The sequence below is a fragment of the Salmo salar genome, chromosome ssa25, assembly GCF_905237065.1.
Source record: "Salmo salar chromosome ssa25, Ssal_v3.1, whole genome shotgun sequence".
In the NCBI taxonomy this organism is placed as follows: Eukaryota; Metazoa; Chordata; class Actinopteri; order Salmoniformes; family Salmonidae; genus Salmo; species Salmo salar.
The window spans coordinates 22,844,617-22,872,424 of record NC_059466.1 but is presented as its reverse complement, the minus strand read 5'-3'; the positions used below and the strand labels follow the sequence as shown (position 1 = coordinate 22,872,424).

Sequence of the window (27,808 nt, the reverse complement as noted above, 5' to 3'; positions counted from 1 at the left end):
CACAAAACATGAGTTGAAAATTCATGAAAATGGAAAGACAAGCAAATCACCGGTAATTTTTGATATTTCTCTACTTTCAAGTTTCATTGCACTATATCCATGGTCCTGTCTTTGGAAAGTGCCTTGAACAGGCACAATGGATATCGATTGGATGATTCTTGGAAAGTGGCATCTTAGTTATATGGGTTTCTTAGTTGAGCAACATTTCAACTGTAACGATCGTCTGACAGAGGGGACCAAGATGCAGCGTGGTGAGTGTTCATATTGAAGTTTTAATAATACGAAACACTTGAACTTAAGAAGCAAAAGTATGGCTCCCAATCAGCGACAACGATGTACAGCTGTCCCTGATTGAGAGCCATACCAGGCCAAAACAAAGAAATACAAAAACATAGAAAAAAGCACATAGAATGCCCACCCTAGTCACACCCTGGCCTAACCAAAAGAGAACAAAAAACCTCTCTATGGCCAGGGCGTGACATCAACTTTAATTTCTTCTTCTTCAGACCTTAGTAGTACTTGTCATTTCTTTGTATCATGAATGGATAATGTCATAATTGTATTATTTAACTGATTGTAGTTAGAATGGATATTGGCTACTCCAGAAAACTGTGCATACAGTCTCTGTGTACAGTGAGGGAAAAAAGTATTTGATCCCCTGCTGATTTTGTACGTTTGCCCAGTGACAAAGAAATTATCAGTCTATAATTTTACTGGTAGGTTTATTTGAACAGTGAGAGACAGAATAACAACAACAAAATCTAGAAAAACGCATGTCAAAGATCTTCTAATTTGATTTGCATTTTATTGAGGGAATTAAGTATTTGACCCCTTTGCAAAACATGACTTAGCACTTGGTGGCAAAACCCTTGTTGGCAATCACAGAGGTCAGACGTTTCTCGTAGTTGGCCACCAGGTTTGCACACATCTCAGGAGGGATTTTGTCCCACTCCTCTTTGCAGATCTTCTCCAAGTCATTAAGGTTTCGAGGCTGATGTTTGGCAACTCGAACCTTTAGCTCCCTCCACAGATTTTCTATGGGATTAAGGTCTGGAGACTGGCTAGGCCACTCCAGGACCTTAATGTGCTTCTTCTTGAGCCACTCCTTTGTTGCCTTGGCCGTGTGTTTTGGGTCATTGTCATGCTGGAATACCCACCCACGACCCATTTTCAATGCCCTGGCTGAGGGAAGGAGGTTCTCACCAAAGATTTGAAGTTGTCCTGTCCCCTTAGCAGTTAAACACCCCCAAAGCATAATGTTCCCACCTCCATGTTTGACGGAGGGGATGGTGTTCTTGGGGTCATAAGCAGCATTCCTCCTCCTCCAAACACGACGAGTTGAGTTGATGCCAAAGAGCTCCATTTTGGTCTCATCTGACCACAACACTTTCACCCAGTTGTCCTCTGAATCATTCAGATGTTCATTGGCAAACTTCAGACGGGTATGTATATGTGCTTTCTTGAGCAGGGGGACCTTGCGGGTGCTGCAGGATTTCAGTCCTTCACGGCGTAGTGTGTTACCAATTGTTTTCTTGGTGACTATGGTCCCAGCTGCCTTGAGATCATTGACAAGATCCTCCTGTGTAGTTCTGGGCTGATTCCTCACCGTTCTCATGATCATTGCAACTCCACGAGGTGAGATCTTGTATGGAGCCCAAGGCGGAGGAAGATTGACAGTTCTTTTGTGTTTTTTCCATTTGCGAATAATCGCATCAACTGTTGTCACCTTCTCACCAAGCTGCTTGACGATCGTCTTGTAGCCCATTCCAGCCTTGTGTAGGTCTACAATCTTGTCCCTGACATCCTTGAGGAGCTCTTTGGTCTTGGCCATGGTGGAGAGTTTGGAATCTGATTGATTGCTTCTGTGGACAGGTGTCTTTTATACACATAACAAACTGAGATTAGGAGCATTCCCTTTAAGAGTGTGCTCCTAATCTCAGCTCGTTACCTGTATAAAAGACACCTGGGAGCCAGAAATCTTTCTGATTGAGAGTGGGTCAAATACTTATTTCCCTCATTAAAATGCAAATCAATTTATAACATTTTTGACATGCGTTTTTCTGGATTTTTTGTTGTTATTCTGTCTCTCACTGTTAAAATTATAGACCGATCATTTCTTTGTCACTGGGCAAACGTACAAAATCAGCAGGGGATCAAATACTCTCTCTGCATTTCTCTCTCACTCTCTTTCTCTCTCCCTTCTCCCCTACCTCTGTCCCTCTGTCTCTCTTTCTCCTTTCTTCTCAGAAACTATGTGGGACCAACTACCCTGTCAGCATCTCCTTTATAGTGGTGAATGAGTTCTGTGAACGCTTCTCCTACTATGGCATGAAAGGTATAGTAACCTATAATTAAGAATGTTTCTCCTAACTAATAACCTAACTAAGAATATAATAAAGAATGGTTCTCCTAAGTAAGAACCTAACTAAGAACATTACTAAGAATGGTTCTCCTACAATGGCTTGAAAGATAGTTAACCTAACTAAGACACAAACAAGCGACATGAGCAGGCAAGTGCACATGTGAAAATGTTGAGTTTCCATCAACCTCGCGTAATAACGAATGTGACTATGTATATATTTATTTTGCCGTTAATGTATTTAAGACATATTTCGGCAAGTTAACCAAGTTTTTCTGGCTTAGCTAGCCATGTTAATGATGAGCTTACTAGCACCATTGGTAACTGCACTACAATGTCACTCTCGCTATTGCTAGCAGGTGATTTGCTAGCTGGTGGTTTATTGAAATATTAAGTGAGTGCTTATTTTCTTACTACCTTAAAAGGTTTATATAAAAAGGGTTGTACTTGTGCTCTGTATTTATGGACTAATATCACTTCAGATTGAGAGTATGTATCACTACTGTTTCTCCTATCTAAAATATATATTGTGTCCTACCTAACCAGTGAACGTGTGGCTGTGACAGTCATGTCAAAGCCTGTCATCACTGTTTGATATCTTTTACCTCAGGTATGCTTTTCTGTCACGACTTCTACCGAAGGTGGCTCCTCTCCCTGTTCGTGCGTGGCTCGGCGGCCATCGTCGCCGTCCTACTCGCTGCCACCGATCCCCTTTTCCTTTTTCGTTTGGTTTTGTCTGTCTTGTGTTGCACCTGTTTTGAGTTGAGTTCATTAGTGGGTTATTTAGTCTTATAACGGTTGTCATTGGGTAGAGAGGACCAAGGCGCAGCGGGTTGCATGTTCATCATTATATTTTATTAAATAAATGTGAACACAGAAAAACAAGAAAACAAAGAACGACAGACCGACAGTTTCACAGGCTAATACTTACAGCAGTGCGAAATACAACTACCCACAATTAACAAACCCAAACACATACCTATATATAGGACTCTCAATCAGAGGAAAATAGAAACACCTGCCTCCAATTGAGAGTCTACACCCAAACCTAAACATAGAAAAACTCAACTAGACAGAACGTAGAAAATACAACCTAGAACATACCCTACACCCAGAACTAACAAATCACACACCCTAAACACAACCAACCACCCCGAACCAACCAGAACAAATACCCTCTGCCACGTCCTGACCAAACTACAATACAAATAATACCTAAATACTGGTCAGGACGTGACAAGTCTTGCTGTTCTAGGTTGAGTTTTGTGCGGGATTGTTTCGTGTTACCTGTCGTGGGTTTGGGGGTTACGTATTTCTCTTTTTCTATTGTGGACTGGCGTTTTATTCTGGACTGCGTTCCGGCCCTTTTGGGGTGGACATTTTTGTCTGGTTGGGTTTTCCTTATTCATGCCTGTTCATGGTGGTTTGGACTATGGAAATAAAACGCTCTACTATTGCATATTTGGTCTCCTGCGCCTGACTTCACCCAACCACTCCTAGTGAGTACTGACAGAATCCCGCACCCGAATATTATGGAGTCATCAGGAGCAGACGCGCCCCACCCAACAATGGAGGAGCGTGTTGCTCAACATACCGCCATCCTACATCGTCTGGGGACCACCATGGATCAAGTGTTGGCGAGAATGGAGAGATGGGAGAGGAGCGCTCTCCCTACCCCACCTTCCGCTGCTCTCCAACCTGCACCACCACCATCTCCGACGGCGCCCAGCCCCAGCGGGATTAGGCTTGCGCTCCCGAGGGAATACGATGGAACGGCTGCCGGGTGTAAGGTGTTCCTGCTCCAGTTGGAGCTTTACCTGGGGACCGTCCACCCGTCTCCCTCGGGAGAGGAGAGCGTCAACGTCCTCGTCTCCTGTCTTATGGGTAAAGCCCTGGAATGGGCCAACGTGGTCTGAGAGGGTCCGGATTCAACAAGGGACCATTACCCAGAGTTCACCCGTCGCTTCCAGGCTGTGTTCGACCATCCACCGGAGGGCAGAGCAGCAGGTGAACGGCTATTCCATCTAATGCAGGAGACGAGAAGCGAGCAGGACTTCGCACTGGAGTTCCGGACCCTGGCCGCTGGCGCGGGGTGGAATGACAGGGCCCTGATGGACCATTATAGGTGTAGCCTTAGAGAGGACGTCCGCAGGGAGCTGGCTTGTCGGGACACCACCCTAACTCTGGACCAACTCATCGACATGTCCATCAGATTGGACAACCTGCTGGCTGCTCGCGGGCGTCCTGATCGGGCCCTGTTCGTTCCATCTCCCAGCACTCCCGCTCTGACGCCCATGGAGCTAGGGGGTGCTGCTGCTAGGACGACTGGAGGAGGAGTCTCCTCCTGCACCAGCTGTGGTCGGAGCTGGAGGAGCTCGTCTGGGAGTCGAGAGGGCAGGCAGAGCACTACTTGGACACCTCAGGTGAGTCAGCACCAGGCTCACCCAGAGCTCCCTGTCGGCCATATGTATGTGTTGGTTTCTTTTCCCAAGTTTTCCCCTCATTCCCAGCATAAGGCGCTAGTCGATTCAGGCGCAGCTGGGAGTTTTATGGACCGTGGGTTCACGACTAAGTTAGGGATTCCTTTGGTTCAGTTGGACCAACTCTTCCCCGTGCACGCCTTAGATAGTCGACCACTTGGGTCAGGGCTGGTCAGGGAGGCCACAGTTCCACTGGTCATGGTAACGCAGGGGGGTCATGAGGAGCAGATTAGCCTCTTCCTCATTGATTCCCCTGCGTTTCCGGTGGTGCTGGGGGTTCCCTGGTTAGCTTATCACAATCCTAAAATGTTGTGAAGACAGAGGGCTCTTAAGGGGAGGTCAGAGGAGTGCTCGGGTAGATGTGTGGGAGTTTCCATCGGTGCGACTACGGTGTAGAGTCCAGACCAAGTCTCCACTGTGCGCATTCCCTCAGAATATGCCGATTTGGCTATCGCCTTCAGTAAAACGAAGGCGACTCAATTACCACCTCGTCGACGAGGAGATTGAGCGATAAACCTCCAGGTTAACGCTGCACTTCCCAGGAGTCACGTGTATCCCCTGTCACAGGAGGAGACGGTGGCTATGGAGACATACGTCACTGAGGCAGGGATACATTCGGCCATCCACGTCACCCGTCTCCTCGAGCTTCTTTTTTGTGAAGAAGAAGGAGGAAGGTTTGCATCCGTGCATTGACTATAGAGGTCTAAATTTCATCACAGTGGGATTCAGTTACCCGCTACCTCTCATCACCACGGCGGTGGAGTCATTTCACGGAGCACGCTTCTTCACAAAACTGGATCTCAGGAGCGCATATAATTTGGTGCGTATCCGAGATGGAGATGAGTGGAAGACCGCGTTTAGTACCACATCTTGCCATTATGAGTACCTCGTCATGCCGTATGGGTTGGAGAATGCTCCAGCCATTTTCCAATCCTTTGTAGATGAGATTCTCCGGGACCTGCACGGGCAGGGTGTGGTGGTGTACATCGATGACATTCTGATCTACTCCGCCACACGCGCCGCGCATGTGTCTCTAGTGCGTAAGGTGCTTGGGCGACTGTTGGAGCATGACCTGTATGTCAAGGCCGAGAAATTTGTGTTCTCCAAACAAGCCGTCTCTTTTCTGGGGTATCGCATTTCCACATCTGGGGTGGTGATGGAGTGTGACCGCATTTCGGCCGTGCGTAATTGGTCGACTCCGACCACGGTAAAGGAGGTGCAGCGGTTTTTAGGGTTTGCCAATTACTACCGGAGGTTTATCCGGGGTTTTGGGCAGGTGGCGGCTCCCATTACTTCACTGTTGAAGAGGGGGCCGGTGCGTTTGCGGTGGTCAGCGGTGGCGGACAGAGCTTTTGGATGTCTGAAGACTCGGTCTACCGATGCTCCCGTGCTGGCGCATCCGGACCCCTCTTTGCCATTCATAGTGGATTTTTTGCACAACTTTGGAAGTATGCTTGGGGTCAATGTCCGTTTGGAAGACCCATTTGCGACCAAGCTTTAACTTCCTGACTGATGTCTTGAGATGTTGCTTCAATATATCCACGTAATTTTCCTTCCCCATGACGCCATCTCTTTTGTGTAGTGCAGCAGTCCCACACCAAAGCACCCCGACAACATGATGCTGTACCCCTGTGCTTCATGGTTGGGATGGTGTTCTTTGGCTTGCAAGCCTCCCCCTTTTTCCTCCAAACATAACGATGGTCATTATGGTCAAACAGTTCTATTTTTGTTTCATCAGACCAGAGGAAAGTTCTCCAAAAAGTACGATCTTTGTCCCCATGTGTAGTTGCAAAGCGTAGTCTGGCTATTTTTATGGCAGTTTTGGAGCAGTGGCTTCTTCCTTGCTGTGCGGTGTTTCAAGTTATGTCGATATAGGACTCTTTTTACTGTGGATAGAGATACTTTTGTACCTGTTTCCTCCAGCATCTTCACAAGGTCCTTTGCTGTTGTTCTGGGATTGATTTGCACTTTTCGCACCAAAGTACATTTATCTCTAGGAGACAGAACGCGTCTCCTTCCTGAGCGGTATGACGGCTGCGTGGTCCCATGGTGTTTATACTTGCGTACTATTGTTTGTACAGATGAACGTGGTACCTTCAGGCATTTGGAAATTGCTCCCAAGGATGAACCAGAATTGTGGAGTCGTACAATTTTTTTCCCTGAGGTCTTGGCTGATTTCTTTTGGTTTTCCCATGATGTCAGGCAAAGAGGCACTGAGTTTGAAGGTAGGCCTTGAAGTACATCCACAGGTACACCTCCAATTGACTCATATGATGTCAATTAGCCTATCAGAAGCTTCTAAACCATGACATCGTTTTCTGGAATTTTCCAAGCTGTTTAAAGGCACAGTCAACTTAGCATATGTAAACTTCTGACCCACTGGAATTGTGATACAGTAAATTATAAGTGAAATAATCTGTCTGTAAACAATTGTTGGAAAAATTACTTGTGTCATGCACAAAGTAGATTTCCTAATCGACTTGCCAAAACTATAGTTTGTTAACAAGAAATATGTGGAGTGGTTGAAAAATTAGTTTTAATGACTCCAACCTAAGTGTCTGTAAAATTCCGACTTCAACTGTAAAAGGTGAAATAAAGCATTCTTTCCACTATTATTCTGACATTTCACATTTTTAAAATAAAATGGTGATCCTAACTGAAATAAGACATGGAATTTTTACTAGGATTAAATGTCAGGAATTGTGAAAAACTGAGTTTAAATGCATTTGGCTAAAGTGTATAAAGTGGCCTTCCCTGTAGCTCAGTTGGTAGAGCATGGTGTTTGCAACGCCAGGGTTGTGGGTTTGATTCCCATGGGGGGCCAGCACAGAAAAAAAAAAATATATATATATGAAATGTATGCATTCACTACTGTAAGTTGCTCTGGATAAGAGCGTCTGCTAAATGACTAAAATGTAAACTTCCAACTTCAACTGTATGCCAAGACTTGAAAATGGCTGTTGAACAATTATCAACAACCAACTTGAAAGAGCTTGAAGAATTTTTAAGAACAATGTGCAAATGTTGTAGAATCCAGGTGTGCAAAACTCTTAGAGATTTACCCGGAAAACTCACATCTGTAATTGCTGCCAAAGGTGATTAAAACACGTTGTCACGCTGGTATAAATTATTCAGGAGACAGGCGCAGGAATGCGTAATAGTTTTTTAAAAATTGTACACAAATTACAGCATACCGTGTAAAGACACACATTCTTACAACAATAGCCTGTTCATGGTAGATATTTCAACCTATTGTATCTCTGTGTTTACAGGTCTATATTTCCAAGATGCATTAAGATACCCTAACACTGTTTGTTTTTTGTATTGACTACTTGTATTACAAATGTTAGAAATATCAGAGCTTCATATATTGGGTTATATGAGTTTATGTGTCTCTTTGTGTCTCATGGTTGGAGGGTGTGAGGTGTCACAGTATCTATCAATTTAACCACTTTTGCAGTTAAATATTTTTTTCACAATCATCCATTTCATAGATGGGAGACATTAGAGATGTGAAAAAAACATGATTGTGCTTTGTTCTACCTCTGGTAGGGGTATCTAAAAAAAAACTGAAGCCCCTTTGATGATTTATAGAGCTCTAGCCACTGACTGTAACCTTGGACTATAGGGAAAGGTATCCTCTGGCAGTAAAGGGGAGTTCACATGGATAGCCGACAATAAACGGTATCAAAGTTCACTAGCGTTCTGAAAAATTAGGACAACAGTGGCAGTTGGATGGCTGGCTGCGCTCTCACTCAGTAGATAAAAACAAGTGGCCATTATAATAGGCAGGAGAACGCTGAGTCGTACGGATAAGAATAACAGACTACACTTTCCAGCAGTCGGAAGGACAGTTTATGCGTCAACATGTTTAGCAGATCTTTATTACAGATCGGACTGCGTGTTTGTACACAGGAGAATAGGAACGGGATTAAAAGAGTGACACCGACGTTAACCTACATTAGTGACAGGCGGCGCGATGCCTCTACCACTACCACTATCGTGAGGGATAACAATAAACAGAAAACTATAGATGATTTGGATGGGCCTAGTTTTCTGAGATCTTTATATTGGCTTTTCGGGAAAGGGTATTTTCAGACAACACATCAAATGCAAGTAAGTGCTGTAGAGTGTTATTACAGTGCATTGCGAAACCTAGCCGCGAGTGTTATACCACACTGGTTGCGTATTATTATGTCTAATCTCCTAGTCCGTGTGCCAGGGGTTCGGTCAGGTTGATTTGGGGTGGTGTGACGATGTTTCATAGTGATTTTCTTGAAGCTCTTTGTCCATAGAGTTAGAAAATGTATGATAGCAGTGTAGCAATGGCAGCTTTGTTTGATGGCTTTCATCCATTCCTCCCTCCCTCCATCCCTTTACATTTTCCAATAGGTATTTTATCTATTGGCAAACAACGTCAGTATACAACAAGTTATTTGTCATGTATAGTTTAATCGTATATAATTGAAAAGCTTAGATTCACAGCTATCCATTAGGCATATTTTTGCAATGTCCAGGTCAATAGACTTTGACCTTTGACCTCTAGGGTACATATCAGATGTACCCGTATAAATTGGTTAAAAAAAAAAAACTGATACATTTTACACTTGTTTGACAAGTGGTTCTGAACGGTCATGAAATTACCTTTCAAATTATATATAATAAAAACAACTTTGAAAGCACCACCTACAATTATTGTTTAAAAATAGCCCATATTGTGCATACATTTTTTTTGCCATAGAATTCCATGTAGTGGGAGAGCTACGTTTATGGATTGTAACTTTAGTGATAGAAGCACCAAATTGCACCCGCACAGCTAGAATAGGGTTTTAAAAATATTTGTAGATACACCACAGGATTCATGCATTAATCCCCGAGAAGCCTTTTTCTAATATGGCCTCCAAACAATTTAATGGAGTCTTATTGGATCAATTTCCCATGACCATAAATGTATGAAATATAATTGTATAATGCCCAATAAAATCATAAATGTTCACGGTGATTGATATAGAATACACAGCCAAATAAGATGGATGTGCCAGATATACTGTATAAAGATGTTAAATTATTCACAAAATTGTTCAAAGAATATGCCCAAATTGTTATCCAAATCACTGATTTCTGAAGATCCTTAATTGCAATATTTAATGAGATTTCACATGTATATATCAATTTGACATGCTTGAAGATTAAGATTAAGGATTAAATTAGATTAAGGATTAAATTAAGGCCATCTACACACAATACCCCATAAGGGAGAATTTTTTTTTTAAATACATATTTGCAAATTTAATGGAAATGAAATATATAAATATCTAATTTACATAAGTAAATCATCTTTGGCAGCGATTACAGCTGTGCGTTTTCTGGGTAAATCTCTAAGAGCTTTGCACACCTGGATTGTACAATATTTTCACAAGAAAAAAGAAATTCTTCAAGCTCTTTTAAATTGTTTGTTGATCATTGCTAGACAGCCATTTTCAAGTCTTGCCATTTTCAACTCTAACTATGCCACTTTCAATGTTGTCTTGGTAAGCAACTCCAGTGTATATTTGGCCTTGTGTTTTAGGTTAGTGTCCTGCTGAAAGGTGAATTTGGCTCCCAGTGTCTATTGGAAAGCAGACTGAACCAAGTTTTCCTATAGGATTTTGCCTGTGCTTCGCTCTATTCCATTTATTTTTATCCTAAAAAAACGTAATAGTCCTTGCCGATGACAAGCCTACTCATAACATGATGAGGCCATCACCATGATTTAAAATACAAAGAGTGGTACTCAGTGATGTGTTGTGTTGGATTTGCCCCAAACATAAAGCTTTGTATTCTGGACATTAAGCAAATTTCTTTGCTACATCCTTTGCAGTTTTACTTTGTGCCTTGTTGCAAACAGAATGTATGTTTTGGAATATTTTTATTCTGTACAGGCTTCCTCCTTTTCACTCTGTCATTTAGGTTAGTATTGTGGAGTAACTACAATGTTGTTGATCCATCCTCAGTTTTCTCCTATCACAGCCTGAAATTGTTTTAAAGTCACCATTGGCCTCATTGTGAAATTCCTAAGCGGTTTCCTTCCTCTCCAGCAACTGAGTTAGGAAGGACGCCATTATCTTTCTAGTGACTGGGTGTATTGATGCAACATCCAAAGTGTAATTAATAACTTCACCTTGCTCAAAGGGATATTCAATGTCTGCTTTTTTAAATTTAAGTTAGTCATAAGGTAGTCATTCAAAATTTCATGTTAAACATAGTCAATGCAACTTATTATGTGACTTGTTAAGCACATTTTTACTCCTGATGTAACGTTCGTCGTAAGGAGTGGACCAAAATGCAGCGGGTATATTTATCATCTTCTTTTTTATTGAAGGAAAAAACACTTAAACAAAACAAATGACGAAAACAGTCCCGTAAGGTGCACAGACTATACAGGAAACAACCACCTACAAACACAAGTGAAAACAAACACAACTAAATATGGCCTCCAATTAGAGACAACAACAACCAGCTTCCTCTAATTGGAGGTCATTGACAAAACTAACATAGAAATAGAAAGGCTAGATAAACACATAGAAATAGATAACCTAGAACATAAACCAAAAACCCCAAAACACACAAAACAAACACCCCCTGCCACGCCCTGACCAAACTACAATAACAAATAACCCCTTTTACTGGTCAGGACGTGACAGTACCCACCCCCCCCCCCAAAGGTGCAGACCCTGAATGCACCTCAAAACAAAAACCCCACAAAAATTAACCCCAACTTAAAGGGAGGGAAGGGAGGGTGGCCACCGTCAACAACAGCTCCCGTGCTACACCCCCCCCCAATCCTCCAACTACGGAGGTGGCTCTGGCTCCGGCCTTAGTCCCCATTCTAACCTGCCCACCCCCGCTGAAGGCTGATCCGTACTGATCCCATGTGGCTCAGTTGGTAGAGCATGTTTGCAACGCCAGGGTTGTGGGTTCGTTTCCCACGGGGGACCAGTACGGAGATTTCTTTTTATGAAATGTATGCATTCACTACTGTAAGTCACTCTGGATAAGAGCGTCTGCTAAATGACTAAAATGTAAATGTAAAGCTCAGGGCTGTAGACCACTGCTGAAGGCTCTGGGCTAAGATGCGTCGCTGGAGACCTCGGGCTGAAGTGCGTCGCTGGAGACCTCGGGCTGAGGTGCGTCGCTGGAGACCTCGGGCGGAGGTGCGTCGCTGGAGACCTCGGGCGGAGGTGCGTCGCTGGAGACCTCGGGCCGAGGTGCGTCGCTGGAGACCTCGGGCCGAGGTGCGTCGCTGGAGACCTCGGGCCGAGGAGCGTCTCTGCAGGCTCCGGACTGAGGGCCGTCTCTGCGGGCTCCGGACGGTGGGCCGTCTCTGCGGGCTCCGGACGGTGGGCCGTCTCTGCGGGCTCCGGACTGTGGGCCGTCTCTGCGGGCTGCGGACTGTGCACCGTTTCTGCGGGCTCCGGACTGTGGGCCGTCTCCGCGGGTTCCGGACTGTGGGCCGTCTCAGTCGGTTCCGGACTGTAGGCCATCTCTGTCGGTTCCGGACTGTTGGACATCGCTGGAAGCACTGGACGGGGAACTGTTGCCGGAAGCTCTGGACGGGGAACTGTCGCCGGAAGCTCTGGACGAGGAACTGTCGCCGGAAGCTCTGGACTGGGACTGCGTACTGAAGGCCTGATGCGTGGGGCTGGCTTAGGAGGCGCCAGACGAGTAACCCACACCACAGGGCTAGTGCGAGGAGCAGGAACAGGATGTACTGGACTGGGCAGGCGCGCTAGAGGCCTGATGCGTGGGGCTGGCTTTGGAGGCGCCAGAACAGTAACACGCATCACAGGGCTAGTGCGAGGAGCAGGAACAGGATACACTGGGTCTTGAAGACGCACTGGAGGTCTGAAGCGCACAGCCTGCACAACCCGTCCTGGCTGAGTTGTTACTGTAGCCCGGCACGGGCGGAGTGCTGGTGAACTGGGCTGTGCTGAGGAATGATGGCTGCCGTGCGTAGAGCAGGCGCAGGGTAGCCTGGGCCTAGGAGACGCACTGGTGGCCAGATGTGCTGAGCAGGCATACTCCTTCCTGGCTGGATGCCCACTCTAGCATGGCACTTGCGGGGGGCTGGTATCGACCACTCCGGACTGTGCGTGCAGATGGGCGAGACCGTGCTCACTTCCGCATAGCACGGTGCTCTCCACGCCAAACGCTTTCCATAATAAGCACGGGGAGTTGGCTCAGGGCTAACCCTTGGCCCAGCCAAACTACCCGTGTGCCCCCCCCAAAAAACTTTTGGGGGCTGCCTCCTCATACCTCCGTCGTTCTGCCTTAGCTGCCTCCAGTTCCTCCTTTGGTCGCCGGTACTCCCCAGCCTACCTCCAGGGTCCCTTTCCATCCAATATTTCCTCCCATGTCCACGACTCCAAGTAGCTCTCCTGCTGCTCCTTCCTCCGCTGCTTGGTCCTTCTTTGGTGGGTGGTTCTGTAACGTTCGTCGTAAGGAGTGGACCAAAATGCAGCGGGTATATTTATCATCTTCTTTTTTATTGAAGGAAAAAACACTTAAACAAAACAAACGACGAAAACAGTCCCGTAAGGTGCACAGACTATACAGGAAACAACCACCTACAAACACAAGTGAAAACAAACACAACTAAATATGGCCTCCAATTAGAGACAACAACAACCAGCTGCTTCTAATTGGAGGTCATTGACAAAACTAACATAGAAATAGAAAGGCTAGATAAAAACATAGAAATAGATAACCTAGAACATAAACCAAAAACCCCGAAACACACAAAACAAACACCCCCTGCCACACCCTGACCAAACTATAATAACAAATAACCCCTTTTACTGGTCAGAACGTGACACCTGAACTTATTTAGCCTTGCCATAACAAAGGGGTTGAATAGTTATTGACTCAAGACATTTCAGCTTTTCATTTTTAATTCATTTGAAAATAATTCTAAAAACATAATTCCACTTTGACATTATTGGGTATAGTGTGTAGGCCAGTGACACAACATCTCAATTTAATCATTTTTAAATTCAGGCTGTAACATAACAAAATGCGGAAAAAGTCAAAGGGTGTGAATACTTTCTGAAGGCACTGTATCACATTATTCCTGCCACACTGTAGAAAGCCATGCATGGGATTCCTGAAAAATGTATGTATGTACAGTAAGGGGAAAAAAGTATTTGATCCCCTGCTGATTTTGTATGTTTGCCCACTGACAAAGAAATTATCAGTCTATAATTTTAATGGTAGGCTTATTTGAACAGTGAGAGACAGAATAACAACAAAAAAATCCAGAAAAACGCATGTCAAAAATGTTATAAATTTATTTGCATTTTAATGAGGGAAATAAGTATTTGACCCCTCTGCAAAACATGACTTAGTACTTGGTGGCAAAACCCTTATTGGCCACCAGGTTTGCACACATCTCAGGAGGGATTTTGTCCCACTCCTCTTTGCAGATCTTCTCCAAGTCATTAAGGTTTCGAGGCTGACGTTTGGCAACTCGAACCTTCAGCTCCCTCCACAGATTTTCTATGGGATTAAGGTCTGGAGACTGACTAGGCCACTCCAGGACCTTAATGTGCTTCTTCTTGAGCCACTCCTTTGTTGCCTTGGCCGTGTGTTTTGGGTCATTGTCATGCTGGAATACCCATCCACGACCCATTTTCAATGCCCTGGCTGAGGGAAGAAGGTTCTCACCCAAGATTTGACGGTACATGGCCCCGTCCATCGTCCCTTTGATAAGGTGAAGTTGTCCTGTCCCCTTAGCAGAAAAACACCCCCAAAGCATAATGTTTCCACCTCCATGTTTGACGGTGGGGATGGTGTTCTTGGGGTCATTGGCAGCATTCCACCTCCTCCAAACATGGCGAGTTGAGCTGATGCCAAAAGCTCCATTTTGGTCTCATCTGACCACAACACCTTCACCGAGTTGTCCTCTGAATCATTCAGATGTTCATTGGCAAATTTCAGACGGGCATGTATATGTGCTTTCTTGAGCAGGGGGACCTTGCGGGCGCTGCAGGATTTCAGTCCTTCACGTAGTAGGGTGTTACCAATTGTTTTCTTGGTGACTATGGTCCCAGCTGTCTTGAGATCATTGACAAGATCCTCCCGTGTAGTTCTGGGCTGATTCCTCACCGTTCTCACGGTCATTGCAACTCCATGAGGTGAGATCTTGCATGGAGCCCCAGGACTATTATGTCTTGCTGTACTTTCCAGAAGAGCCAGATGTGCCATGCATGCACTCATTTATCAAAACCATTCCATAAAATTGTTTTGCATTTACTGTAGGCATCACGCTGCAATTATGCTCTTCTCCCCCCTCCCCCAGATTGAACACAGCAAGATCTATGGCCCTCTGTGGAAGTCAAATTACGGGCCCTTGGTGATAGTGAACGTGGCCAGTGCTGAGCTGATTGAGCAGGTGTTGAGACAGGAGGGCCGCCATCCCACCCGCACGGACATGCCCCACTGGAGGAGTTACCGCGAGCTGAGGAACCACGCCTATGGGCCCCTCACAGAGTGAGTAGACAGTGGAAACCCAGTCCCAGGCCCTTTCATTGTAGTCTGATCCCAGATCTGTTTGTGCGGCCGTGCCAACTACAATGGTCATGACAAGGGCCATACACTCTTAGAAAAAAAGGTGCTATCTAGAACCAAAAAGTTATTTGGCTGTCCCAATAGGAGAATCCTTTGAAGAACCCTTTTTGGTTCCATGTAGAATGCTTTTGGTTTCAGGTAGAAACCTTTTGGCTTCCATGTAGAACCCTTTCCACAGAGGTTCTACCTGGAACCAAAAAGTGTTTTCCCATGGGGACTGCAGAAGAACCATTTTGGAACTCTTTGTTTTAAGAGTGTAGGAGCTGGCTATACAGTACAATCTAGGATCAGGCTACTGTCATTGCACAGACAGGATATTTAGTATTTAGCATTTTAGTATTTTATTACGATCCCATAAAGCTTCAGATACTCTTCCTGGAGTCCAAACAAAACATAAAACATTACATAATACATAACATGAATAGACAAGGACAGAACTACATCTTTTTTTATACGTGCTTTCCTACATTTACAGTGAAGTCAGAAGTTTTCATACACTTAGGTTGGAGTCATTAGAACTCGTTTTTCAACCACTCCACAAATGTCTTATTAACAAACTATAGTTTTGGCAAGTCGGTTAGGACATCTACTTAGTGCATGACACAAGTAATTTTTCCAACAATTGTTGACAGACAGATTATTTCACTTATAATTCACTGCATCACAATTCCAGTGGGTCAGAAGTTTAGATACACTAATTTGACTGTGCCTTTAAACAACTTGGAAAATTCCAGAAAATGATGTCATGGCTGTAGAAGCTTCTGATAGGCTAATTTACATTATTTGAGTCAATTTGAGGTGTACCTGTGGATGTATTTCAAGGTCTACCTTCAAACTCAGTGCCTCTTTGCTTGACATCATGGGAAAATCAAAAGAAATCAGCCCAGACCTCAGAAAAAAAATTGTAGACCTCCACAAGTCCGGTTCATCCTTGGGAGCAATTTCCAAATGCCTGAAGGTACCACGTTCATCTGTACAAACAATAGTACGCAAGTATAAACACCATGGGACCACGCAGCCGTCATACCGCTCAGGAAGGAGACGCGTTTTGTCTCCTAGAGATAAACGTACTTTGGTGTGAAAAGTGCAAATCAATCCCAGAACAACAGCAAAGGACCTTGTGAAAATGCTGGAGGAAACAGGTACAAAAGTATCCATATCCACAGTAAAGCGAGTCCTATATCGACATAACCTGAAAGGCCGCACAGCAAGGAAGAAGCCACTTCTCCAAAACCACCATTAAAAAGCCAGACTACGGTTTGCAACTGCACATGGGGACAAAGATCATACTTTTTGGAGAAATGTCCTCTGGTCTGATGAAACAAAAATAGAACTGTTTGGCCATAATGACCATCATTATGTTTGGAGGAAAAAGGGGGAGGCTTGCAAGCCGAAGAACACCATCCCAACCGTGAAGCGCGGGGGTGGCAGCATCATGTTGTGGGGGTGCTTTGGTGCAGGACGGACTGGTGCACTTCACAAAATAGATGGCATCATGAGGCAGGAAAATTATGTGGCTCTATTGAAGCAACATCTCAAGACATCAGTCAGGAAGTTAGAGCTCGGTCGCAAATGGGTCTTCCAAATCGACATTGACCCCAAGCATACTTCCAAAGTTGTGGCAAAATGGCTTAAGGACAACAAAGTCAAGGTATTGGAGTGGCCATCACAAAGCCCTGACCTCAATCCCATAGAACATTTGTGGGCAGAACTGAAATAGCATGTGCGAGGAAGGAGGCCTACAAACCTGACTCAGCCTCACCAGCTCTGTCAGGAGGAGTGGGCCAAAATTCACCCAACTTATTGCGGGAAGCTTGTGGAAGGCTAACCGAAATGTTTGACTCAAGTTAAACAATTTAATGGCAATACTACCAAATACTAATTGAGTGTATGTAAACTTCTGACCCACTGGGAATAGCTGAAATATATAATTCTCTCTGCTATTATTCTGACATTTCACATTCTTAAAATAAAGTGGTGATCCTAACTGATTTTTACTAGGATTAAATGTCAGGAATTGTGAAAAATGTTTTTGGCTAAGGTTTATGTTAACTTCCGACTTCAATTGTATATAAATGTATTTTGCAGTTTTTTATTTTCAATACATTTGCTAAAGTTCCTAAAATCTTGTTTTCGCTTTGTCATTATGGGGTGTTATGTGTAGATTGGTGAGGGGGGAAAAAAACGATTTAAAACATTTTAGAATAAGGCTGTATCGTAACAAAATGTGGAAAAAGTCAAGGGGTCTGAATACTTTCCAAGTGCACTGTAGGTAACAACTCAAGGACAGAACTACTTACCTACATTTAAAATAAGAATACACACTTCATACCCTTAAGCCTAACAATCATACATCAATAATACTTTGATTTACTGAGGCAGGACCTGAAATTCTAATGTCACTTCACCAATGTTCTTTAAACAACCTGAGAGATTCTCAAGACATTAGCTTGTCAGTGAGCTGAGCAGACTATCATATCATACGGAGCATGACTGAAATCCTTACTCTACTGAGGCTTTGCTTACAATTACTTTCTCTGAGCAGGCTCTAATATCCTAATGCTAAGGGCACACCTTATCTTGAACTTCAGCCCAAATACCAGATATTCTCAGGAGGGAGATGCTACAAGCTATTTAGGTCAGAGGCGCTGTGCTGTGATGTGCTGTTTTACTTGTTTTTTAAAGCAAATTTTGCTGCTTTGGCTGCTTGCTTGAGTGATTTGAGATTGCAAGGAGTTTAATGTTATCATGGCTCTATACATTACTGTGTGTTGTCTTGAATTCGTTTTGGTTATTGGGACTGGGAAGAGTCTTCTGGTTGCAAGTCTTGTGGAGTATGAATGTCACTCCACTGGTATGTAGTTATTCCTGTGTTGCTTGTCCCAACACCACAGTGAAATATCAGTGTTGTAGTAGGAACATGCACAAGAGAATGCGCAAGAATTTGACAAGCACAAACACTTGAACCATGGGCTGCATACAGAGCCTAGATGAGCCAGACTGTACATGAAACACAAAACCTAGGACATAAAACCTCAGCATGATCCATCATGTCGTGCTTGAACCAGTGTTGTAGTAGCAAAGGATTGTGGTGCATCTGGGGGATTGGTTAAAGAGATTTTCTGGTACTTCTGAATACTTTTTAGCCAGTAGTTCTGAAAGTAGCGTTCACAAGCCAAAAGGGGTCCCTGAAAAATAGCGTACTACGTCACATATTTTCAGATATGCGCACCATGTCATTGCTCTCTCTCCCGCTCTGCTGTGTGTGCATCTTGCTAGTTGTCACTCAAATGCCGAAGGGCTAAGGCTCATTGGCTAGAACTCAAATCGCTAGGGGCTGGCCCACGTGGGACCACATTTCAGGAAAAAGGCGCAGCACTGCTTTCAGAAAAACAGTTGCTTTCAAACTAGGGATTTTGTGGCTAAATGAGGTAAAATAGTTATTCTGGTCATAGATTATGCATGTACGAACCCATTGACACATCCAGCACAAATCGATTGTGTCACTTTTTGCACACAACAATATGTCAGTGGTACATCACTCTGTCACAAGTTGTCACAACAAGTTGAAATAACAGGTAAAGTGGCGTAAAGTGTTTGTTTTCAGTGAATTTATCTAAATCACAAAGCTCATCTGCATTTCCTGTGGTGTGGAAAATTCTAGGCAACAAAAGAGTGATCAAATTAAGATCCTACCTCTGTACATAACAAGTTGTCTAAGGTAGAAATGTTAGATTAAATGGAAATGGAGCTCAGTTAAAATGGAAAACAGCACACATCAGAGGGTCTGCCTACCTATGGGTGTTTTGCATGTTCTCTCTGAAACAGTGCTTCTTTGTTTCAAATTACTATACAATACATCTCTTCTCCATGTTAAAGCATGATTCTGTTTGTGTCTATACTACAGGATGGGTGCTCAGTGGCAGCGGATCAGGAGTATCCTGAACCCGCGGATGCTGAAGCCCAAGCATGTCTCAGCCTACACCAACGCCATCAATGACGTGGTTACAGACTTCATAGACAAGGTGGCATGGCTCAGGGAGACCAAGGGAGAAGGGGTCATGGTGAACGACCTGGCTGGAGAACTCTACAAGTTCGCCTTTGAAGGTTAATTAACAGAGGAAATGACTGTCTGTAATAATTTTCTAGTCCCCATCAGATTAAAATCTGGACCTCTAAGCCAATTCTACTGCTTTTTAAAAATGATTCCGTTCTAATCAGGGACCTAGGACACCAAGGGGGTGCAATTAATTATACGGTTGAACAGAGCCAGAAATAGTCCAGACCTCGTAGGGTAAGATTTGAATACCCCTGGTCTAGTCATTAGAAAGGAAAATCTTAGAACAATCGAGGAACTGATATCTGCTTCATGAAGTATAAAAAGCTGTCCTCATCATGATCTTATAATTATGTCATTTTGACGCTACGTTCTGGCACAGGTGCACGTGTTTCTGTGTCTTTGGTATCGGTTTTCTGTGAATTGGGAGAAACGTGTGAATGTGAAAGAACAAGGTGCATTGTGAGGGTTGTGGACGGCTATATCTGTTAGAAAGTGATGACCTTGAAGTAATTGCATAGTGATCTTTAGCCTTGGTAGTTGAGTAGATACTGAGTAGCTGATCGTTTTACTACCTTGTTAGGTAGGCAGTTCTTATTATAATTTTGAAGGACATCGTATTCATTTGGTCAAGGGCAGTAGAGATGAAAAATGTCTATCTGGATGTTCTAGATCACGAGTCAAACTCATTCCACGGAGGGCAGAGTGTCTGTGGGCTTTTTCTCCTCCCTTGTACTTGATTGATGAATTAAGGTAATTAATTAGTGAAGAACTTCCCTCACCTGGTTGTCTAGGAATTAATTGAAAGGAAAACCCAAAAATCCCAGACACAAGGCCCTCCATGGAATGAGTTTGACACCCCTGTACTCGATACGAACTATGGTCTTTGCTCGCATATCGCGATTGTATGATGTGACATAATCATCGTCATACACTCTGTAAACTGCCATCCTGATGCTGTAATGTACCCTTTAACCTCACATAATGTCATCATACTCATGACATGGTCCTAAAGAAACAAACAAGTAATTCATAGGTTATAACTGTGTAATTACCATTTTACCATGCACTTTCTAAGTTAATAGCTGCTTATTTCTCTACCGGCATTGAATTTGATGCCTTTGGATATCAATAAAGTATAGATCTATCTAATCTATATACAATTAAATAAACTGCTACCGTTGTTTGTCTCTGTCCTCAGGGATCTGTTCTGTGCTGTTTGAGACCCGTATGGGCTGTCTGAATGAGGAGGTTCCTGAAGAGACCCAGAAGTTCATTGTTTCAGTAGGAGAGATGTTTCGCCTCTCCCCCATCATCGTTCTCTTCCCCAAGTCCACCTGGCCATACCTCCCCTTCTGGAAACATTTTGTGGCTGTCTGGGATCACCTCTTCAAAGTTGGTGAGTGATCCAGAAGCCATTATTTCCAGAATGAATCATGCTATGTTTCACAATTGCGCAGATATTAGTTTTGCATCACATGCTCCATCGCATATAGAAAATAGTTAAAAAAGTTACAGTAAAACTTCACAACATAACACATCATCACATAGCCATGAACTTAAGTAACCTCTACTACATGCAAGCAAGTGAGGGGTGGGATGTAGGGTATATTTGGAGGGCACTCACTTGTTTCGCATGTGAAACATGCAAATGGTACAATGTGTTAATGTTGTTGATGTTATATTACATCATCAGCACACTTTCCGATGTTGGCACTAAGACCGCTCTCAACCAGCTGTAAATGGCCATAATCAAAGAAGAAAATGCACATTCAGAGGCAGTGTTTCTCGTGGCCAGTGAATTTAATGCAGGGAAACTAAAATCTGCTTTACGTCATTTTACCAGCATGTCACCTTTGCAACTATAGGTGACAATACTCTAGATGACCTTTACTCCACACATAGAAATGCACACAATACCTTCCCTCGCTCTCCCTTTGGCAAATCAGACCATAACTCTATCCTCCTGCTTCCTACTTACAAGCAAAAACTCAAACAGGAAGTACTAGTGACATGCTCAATACGGAAGAAGAGGTTCAATGAAGCGGATGCTAAGCTACAGGACTGTTTCGCTAGCACAAACTGGAATATTTTATGGGATTTATCCAATAACATTGAGGTGTTTACCACATCAGTCACCGGCTTCATTAATAAGTTCATCAACAACATCATCCCCACAGTGACCGTGCGTACATACTTCAAACAGAAGCCATGGATTACAGGCAACATCCGCACTAAGCTAAAGACTAGAGCTGCCGCTTTCAAGGAGCGGGACACTAATCTGGATGCTTATAAGAAATCCCGCGAACACCTCCGACAAGCCATCAAACAGGAAAAACATCAATACAGGACTAAGATCGAATCCTACTATGCCTGTAGCGGGGCTTGCAAACTATCACGGATTACAAAGGGAAACCCAGCCACAAGCTGTCCAGCGATGCGAGCCTACCAGATATGCTACATGCCTTCTATGTTCACTTCATGGCAAGCAACACTGAACCATGCATAAGAGCATGGTTCAGATGACTGTGTGATCTTGCTCTCTGTAGCCGATGTGAGTAAGACCTTTAAATAGGCCCCTCAGGGGTGTGTGCTTAGTCCCCCTCTGTACTCCATTTTCACCCATGACTGCGTGGCTGCGCACGACTCCAACACCATTATCAAGTGTTCTGATGACACAATGGTGGTAGGACTGATCACTGACAACGATGAGGCAGCCTATAGGGAGGAGGTCAGAGACCTGGCAATGTGGTGCCAGGACAACAACCTCTTCCTCAATGTCAGCAAGACAAAGGAGCTTATCGTGGACTACAGGCAATGGAGGGGCGAGCACGCCCCCATCCACATCGACAGGGCTGTAGTGATCTTCTGAAAGTCCTACAGCTGCACCATTGAGAGCATCTTGACTGGCTGCCTCACCGTTTGGTACGGCAACTGCAAGGCACCCGACCGTAAGGTGCTACAGAGGGTGGTGACATCACTGGGGCCAAGCTCCCAGCCATCCAGGACCTTTATACCAGGCGGTGTCAGAGAGAGGCCTAGAAAATGGTCAATGACTCCAGCCAACCAAGCCATATTCTGTTCTCCTATCTACCGCACAGCAAGCGATACCAGTGCACTGACTTTGGAACCAACAGGACCCTGAACAGCATTATACCCCAAAGCCACCAGACTGCTAAACAAGACTGCTAAATAGCTAATTAAATGGCTTCCCGCTGCTGCTACTGTCTATTGGCTATCCTGTTGCCTAGTAAGTTTAACCCTACCTAAATGTACATAGCTACCCCTGCACATCGACTCGGTACTGGTACTCCCTGTATATAGCCATGTTAATTTTTACTCGTTATTGTTATTCACTGTGTATTTATTCCTTGTGTCACTGTTTACATTTGTTTTTAATCTTTAACTCTGTGCTGTTGAAAAAGGACCAGTAAGTAAGCATTTCACCGTTAATCTACACCGTGTTTACAAAGCATGTAACATAACATTTGATTTGATTTCTCATGTAAAAGGAGTGAGTGCCCTCACATACCCTACAATACTGTCTCCTTTAGTTTCAGCAGAGGTTTCAAAAGTTCAATGGCTGTGTTTCAGCTCTAAGCAAATCAAACAGGTGCACTGCTCCTGGCAAGAAACTTGCCCCAATAAGCAAAGTTCACTCTGACAATCCTTGGCTTGTTGGGTTGAGCTCAGGGTGCTTTGACAGGCTAAGTCATATTACATTGTAGTATATCGCCATCTAGTGGCAGATATCCTACATGAGCAAAAATAACATCCCATCATGACTCAGGTCCATAGCGAGGGTGAAGTCTTTCCTCGGTTATTCGCTTCCTCTCCTTGCCTCCTCCTCAGAACATCAGAGGGAAGTGAGTGGGGAGAAGAACATCCAATGCCCTTCTCGCTCTTGTTTGAGAAGAAGGCAAGGATAGAGGATGCAAGTGTAAAGGATGTCACGCTGCTTGCTTAGCCAGTCCTACTTTCTCCTGATTCAGCTCATACTGAGGCTTAAACACAGGACCTCTCACTTGCAAACACCTGTAACTGCCCTCCTGAAGCGTCTTACCCAGTTGTGCCACCGAAAAGCAAGCTATTCTGCAGAGCAAGTGGGACACTTCAGGCTGAATTTGAGTTTCACAGATCCCTATCTGCTACACAAGGAATTGAGAAAAGACTTGAGATTCACCCTAAGCATCTATATTGTCTTTGTGCTGGTTGCTATATCCTCTGACCTCTGCTCTCTCCCCATGCAGCAGAGGAGCAGGTGCGTCAGAAGATGGAGGAGATCCAGGAGAGGGTGCGCCTGGGCCAGCCGGTGCAGGGAGAGTACCTCACACACCTCCTTGTCAGCGAACAGATGTCTGTCACTGAGATACTGGGCTCCATCACTGAGCTACTGCTGGCTGGGGTCGACACGGTGTGTGTGTGTGTGTGTCTGTGTGTCTGTGTGTGTGTGTGTGTGTGTGTGTGTGTGTGTGTGTGTGTGTGTGTGTGTGTGTGTGTGTGTGTGTGTGTGTGTGTGTGTGTGTGTGTGTGTGTGTGTGTGTGTGTGTGAAAATACCAGTGAGGAGCTGTTTCACAGTAGGGTGGAAACAGGTGGGGAAAGAGGTGATGGCCTGGTGGGGGGCATTTTTTTCTTAATTTCAGCCACTTTAGATTGTGATTTGCTGAATGAACGTTTGCAACATAACCACATTAGCTAACTTTGTCATGTACAGTTACAACAACAGCATAACAGTATCCGTGCAATATTATTAGCTCACAACCTATTCTTATTGTAATTGTTTTTGTATCCTCCAGACGTCCAACACCATCTCGTGGTCTCTGTACCACATGGCCCTGGAGCCAGAGATCCAGGAGAAGCTGTACCAGGAAGTGATCAGTGTCTGCCCGGGGGACAAGGTGCCTACCAGTGATGACATTGCCAGAATGCCCTGGCTTAAGACAGTTGTCAGGGAGACACTACGGTATGTTATTAGTCATCTGTCATCCCCACTCAGGTCATTTTCAGTAAATTCACTAATTAATAAAATGAATAATGGGTTATTAAAGTTATTATATTCATAATGAGGTCTTCATAATGAATTATAATGAGTTGTTAAATTCATTATACGCCAATGTGCTTATGTGTAGTTTTTTTAATGATTTATTTCTTGTTAATTAGTCAAATTAGTCAATCCCTTTCTCTCTCGAAGATGTACCACATAGCGCTATATTTTAGCATTTTACTCTGCAGTCGAAACTAACTCCACTACACTCTCTACTCCTAGTGACTTTCTTGTATTCTCCCTCCTCAGGATGTACCCAGTAGTACCAGGAAATGCCCGCATCAATGTGGAAAATGAGATAGTTGTGGGGGACCACCTCTTCCCCAAAAATGTGAGTTTTACTTTTGTCATCTTGTACTGTTGGAAATGGTTGCTATTGGGGAATTTAATTACTTTTCTTTTCATCCTGTATGTAGAGGAGATCCCGATCACACTTGTCTATTCAGTTTTATCCAGAGATATACATGCACTTTCACCATTCAATATTTTATTTAGTTGAAATCCAGGGTAGAGTTTTGGTTTGTCAATATCTCTCATACCAAACAATTATACAGTATACCACTAATCAGAGTTAGAGAGCGGCTATGTTTGACTGTTCTCCTCTCTTCTCTTCTCTCCCTCCATCCCTTCTCTCTCCTCCTTTCTTTCCATCTCTCTGTTCCAGACCCTGTTCCACCTGTGTCACTATGCCGTGTCCTATGACCAGACAGTGTTCCCGGAGCCCCATGCCTTCCTGCCAGAGCGCTGGCTCCGTGGGGGCCGGGGGGAAGATAAGAAGAACCAGCACCCCTTCGGCTCAGTGCCCTTCGGTTTTGGGGTCCGGGCCTGCCTGGGCCGGAGGGTGGCCGAGCTGGAGATGTACCTCATCCTCTCAAGGGTAAGACTTCCAGGCCTGTTCTGTAGTTGTATAGTACTGTTATAGCATCAGCTACCCCTGCAGTAGCTACCCTTCATCAAACAGCATTCTTCTGTTGTTATGTAGGACTGTAATAGTAGCTAGGGATGCTGACCACTTGTTACAAAGCTAGATTTTCTGCATCTGGTAATGGTCAGGGGTCAATACAGCATCCTCTGTCTGTAATACATTTCCAACACCAATTTTCATATTTCATTTGACAGTGACTCTAGAGGGTTGAGAGGTTAAAGCTACAGTAAGTTTAACCAACTGTTTAGCCCCAAAACCAGGACATTGATTAAGTTAGTTAGTGTTGCTGTAGTCTGTAGTAACAGTCTTGTAGAATCTGGTTCAACTTGTTGTGGTGTTCCACTGTTAGCTTTGGCATTGGAAGGAAAACATGGCACACCAGACCTTCACCTTTGGTCTGATTCATCCCATCTGGATACATGGTGATACCATGAATCTGTCTGTCGGCAAAGAATATGTAATCATTAACTTAACTTGGATTGTTGGAAGGAAGGAGTTCAAACCTCCAGCCTTTAAGATCCTGTATAGTGTTCTCATATGTTTTATTGATTCAGAGACACAGTTCAATAATAGGATAAAACAAGGACTTTCTCATGATCTATTTACTGTAAATGTTTCAACTGTCACGACACATTGTGATAAAACATTGTCATTAATTTCCCAATTAGGAGAGTTCATATTTCTAGGTTATTGTGCAATTCATGAGTTTTTGTTTTTGTTCCTTTTATCTATTATGTACAGTATATATCTTTCCATTGAACACGTGGATAGCTGATATTCTCTCAGACTAGGACAATAACATACTAATGTCAACGTGTTTTCCTCTCTCTGTCCTCCCAGTTGATAAAACACTATGAAATACGTGCAGATCCTGCCGGAGCCACAGTTAAGCCAATCACAAGAACCCTTCTTGTCCCTGCTACCCCAATCAACCTACAGTTTATTAATAGGACAGTCCAGTAGCAAGAGGAACCAATGGCAGTGGAAGGAATGTCACTATGAACCACATTAGTATCAAAGATTGTATATTATATTGACAAGATAGACAAGTGACCGCTGTGCCAATGGAAATATATGTCCTCAAAGATGAAGGAGGAAACCAGATCAGGTGAGGGCATTCTAGCCAATGAAAGGGCAGATATGTGTGTAAACAACAGGCCAAAGAGATAGATAGAAGACTCATCTTTGTATCTGTGCTATTATATATATTTTTTTGTTAATTTTTTTACCCCTTTTTCTCCCCAATTTCGTGGTATCTAATTGGTATTTACAGTCTTGTCTCATCGCTGCAACACCCGTACGGACTCGGGAGAGGCGAAGGTCGAGAGCCGTGCGTCCTCCGAAACACAACCCAACCAAGTTGCACTGCTTGTTGACACAATGCCCACTTAATCCGGAAGCCAGCCGCACCAATGTGTCGGAGGAAACACCGTACACCTGGCTACCTTGTCAGCGTGCACTGCGCCCGGCCCGCCACAGGAGTCGCTGGTGCGCGATGGGACAAGGACATCCCTGCCGGCCAAACCCTCCCCTAACCCGGACGACACTGGGCCAATTGTGCGCCACTCCATGAGTCTCCCGGTCGCGGCCGGCTGCGACAGAGCATGGACTCCCAACTCATATGAATTCACACCCAATTGACTACTTTAAAATGGTGGAAGCCCTCAAAGGCAATGTCCATGCTAAAGCGTATAATATATGCCAAAGCATATATCCATGATGAGTCCTCTATCTATCTCTATGACACAGGCACAACTCAAAGTAGCCCGAAATGCCAAATGCACTTATATCAGTGCATTTGTAACAACCTAAGCATCAAGAAACATATATTTAATCAAATAAGCATCAATTAGCAATAAAACATTTTGATGACCAAATTAGACACTGATTGGCCTCCATACAAACATTCCTTACTTTGTGTGCTTATTTTCATGGACAGATTTTGTGTAACATCATGACCACAAGACAGCAAGACCACAGTAAGACCCTGTTGTTGACAGTGTGTTCTCATTATTTTAACATTTATTTCTGTAGATAGGTTTTGTTTAATTTAACAACTGTCTTGCTCTAGGTGAGGCTATGTGTTATTTGTTGCTAGTAAACACTGTTTAATTTGTATGTTCTTTTTAAAAGTTATATGATTTTAAAATGTATTTTATGTAATATGACAATGCACTTAATATTATAGATGTATAATTACCTACAAAGTTATGCTGTTGATTCAGTACTGAAGACGTTCTAAATGAATGTAACACAATAAAATTGCCTTTTAGACAGTTTTGTGATGTATTGGTGTACTTTTCACAGAGATTCCTTTTGAGGACATTCTCTAGTATT

The 27,808-nt window shown here is 43.9% G+C and overlaps 1 protein-coding gene across 3 annotated transcripts; it reads left to right on the top strand.

The window, feature by feature from the left end:
- On the top strand, positions 1-27,747 carry LOC106586420 (sterol 26-hydroxylase, mitochondrial). Of its 3 annotated transcripts, none has more exons than XM_045707420.1 (10): positions 1-52; positions 2,248-2,335; positions 15,176-15,366; positions 19,352-19,551; positions 20,703-20,900; positions 23,752-23,915; positions 24,299-24,465; positions 24,796-24,877; positions 25,211-25,423; positions 26,312-27,747. In XM_045707420.1, exons 3-10 carry the CDS (start codon positions 15,308-15,310, stop codon positions 26,432-26,434), a joined length of 1,206 nt encoding a protein of 401 aa, XP_045563376.1. In that variant the 5' UTR covers positions 1-52; positions 2,248-2,335; positions 15,176-15,307; the 3' UTR covers positions 26,435-27,747. The 3 variants fall into 3 exon arrangements, with proteins under 3 accessions (XP_045563376.1, XP_045563377.1, XP_014029129.2); XM_045707421.1 differs by lacking the exon at positions 1-52 and adding an exon at positions 81-251; XM_014173654.2 differs by lacking the exons at positions 1-52; positions 2,248-2,335 and adding an exon at positions 8,547-8,955.
- Positions 27,748-27,808: the final 61 nt, after the last annotated feature.

What these genes read in the sequence shown, in the direction of transcription:
- LOC106586420 (XM_014173654.2), top strand. Translation starts at nt 8,707, where the DNA reads ATGTTTAGCAGATCTTTATTACAGATCGGACTGCGTGTTTGTACACAG. An exon ending in GGATCACCTCTTCAAAGTTG is followed by an intron (nt 20,901 to 23,751) that starts GTGAGTGATCCA and finishes CTCCCCATGCAG; the next exon opens with CAGAGGAGCAGGTGCGTCAG. An exon ending in ACCACCTCTTCCCCAAAAAT is followed by an intron (nt 24,878 to 25,210) that starts GTGAGTTTTACT and finishes TCTCTGTTCCAG; the next exon opens with ACCCTGTTCCACCTGTGTCA.